The sequence below is a fragment of the Buceros rhinoceros genome, unplaced genomic scaffold (genome assembly GCF_000710305.1).
Source record: "Buceros rhinoceros silvestris isolate BGI_N320 unplaced genomic scaffold, ASM71030v1 scaffold37445, whole genome shotgun sequence".
Classification (NCBI taxonomy): Eukaryota; Metazoa; Chordata; class Aves; order Bucerotiformes; family Bucerotidae; genus Buceros; species Buceros rhinoceros.
The window spans coordinates 1-1350 of record NW_010414018.1 but is presented as its reverse complement, the minus strand read 5'-3'; the positions used below and the strand labels follow the sequence as shown (position 1 = coordinate 1350).

The 1350-nt window shown below is 44.4% G+C and overlaps 1 protein-coding gene across 1 annotated transcript in view; it reads right to left on the bottom strand.

The window, feature by feature from the left end:
- Positions 1-417, bottom strand: part of KCNG3 (potassium voltage-gated channel, subfamily G, member 3) — a gene marked incomplete at its 5' end in the record, with an annotated part of 730 nt that extends 313 nt beyond the window's left edge. The window contains one exon of the mRNA XM_010136958.1: positions 3-417. Coding sequence (XP_010135260.1) covers positions 3-417 — 415 coding nt within the window. The remainder of the gene's footprint in view (positions 1-2) is intronic.
- Positions 418-1350: the final 933 nt, after the last annotated feature.

Genomic DNA, 1350 nt, shown 5'->3' with positions numbered 1-1350 from the left:
GGAATGCTGGCATAATCCTTATTCTTTGTTCCCAAGTCCAGCCCATTTTCAAGAAGCTGGGAAAGTGCACTGAAAATTGCCATGGCAACACAGATAAAGACAAGTAGCATCACCATCTCTCTGTAACAACGCTTCAGAGTCAGACCAAGCGTTTGAAGGCCAATGAAATGACGAGCCAGTTTAATCACCCAAAAAATCCTCATCATTCTTAAGACCCTCAAGGTGACTCCAGCCCTCTGAAGCTGCGAATTCTCCCCTGTGAAAACTGTCATTAGAACAGAGATGTAGTAAGGAGTAATGGCCAGTAAATCAATGATGTTGAGAGGTCTTCTGACAAACTCACACTTGTTCTTGGAGACGATGAACCTCACAATGCACTCTGCAGTGAACCAGCCTATGCAGATCGCTTCAATTATCCTGTCGAAAGAAACAAAGCACAGTATTTACGTCCTGCGCAAAAGCTTCCGCGGGTGTTTGGGTTGTGCACAGATATTACCAAACCGACACGCAGACCGTCACAAACGACAGACAGAAAGCCACACTGTTCTTACCCACGCACGCAGCACCACGTTTCAGCATTAACCTGGGGGTCTAGTGAGGAGCTGAAACTGATAGTTGCTGAGAACTCACTCACTGTGAACACTCGACTGCTACCGGTCCTAATACTGGGCAAATACGCCTACAAAAACTGGAAGCCTACAGGAACTGGTACGCCAGCGATGCCAGTGTGTCACATTATCTAGAACATGGGGTTTTTTTGTTTGGTTTTTTTTTTTTTTTTGGTTGGTTTGGTTTGGGGGGATTTTGTTCATTTTGTTGTTTTAAATCTGTGAAGCCTGATCCCCTTGGGAATGCCGTGGACTGTGAACTGGCTGGTTATGAACAGCGCTGCATAGAACCAGACTGCTCAACTCAACCAGAAGTGGAGTGGGCACAAAAAATCAGCTTTTGCATTGGATAATTCACGCCAGCTGGCTCTTCAGGAACCAGCCTAAACCCCTCCGTCTGATTTGCAACCCAAACAGGGGCTTACCTGGAACTATATTCAGAACTTGATAGGTGTTGCCACTAAGTACAGAAGGTATTTTAATTTTCAGGGACTACAGAAATTAATAACCTTGTGTCCTCCCATCTACCACTATGGTCTGTAATACTGAATTTTTTGTTTTAAATGGAACTTCACCTAAACTATGTTGCAGCAAAACTGTCGAGGTAACCAAAGCCACAGGCAAGCTCATCTTCTTGCCAAACACAAATAATGGCCTGAAGAAAAGAAAACCTGGAAGGTGACTGCAGAATGTTCTTATCTATTTTAGGTCCAGCGCAGTGAGTGAGACTTGAGTTAATCTT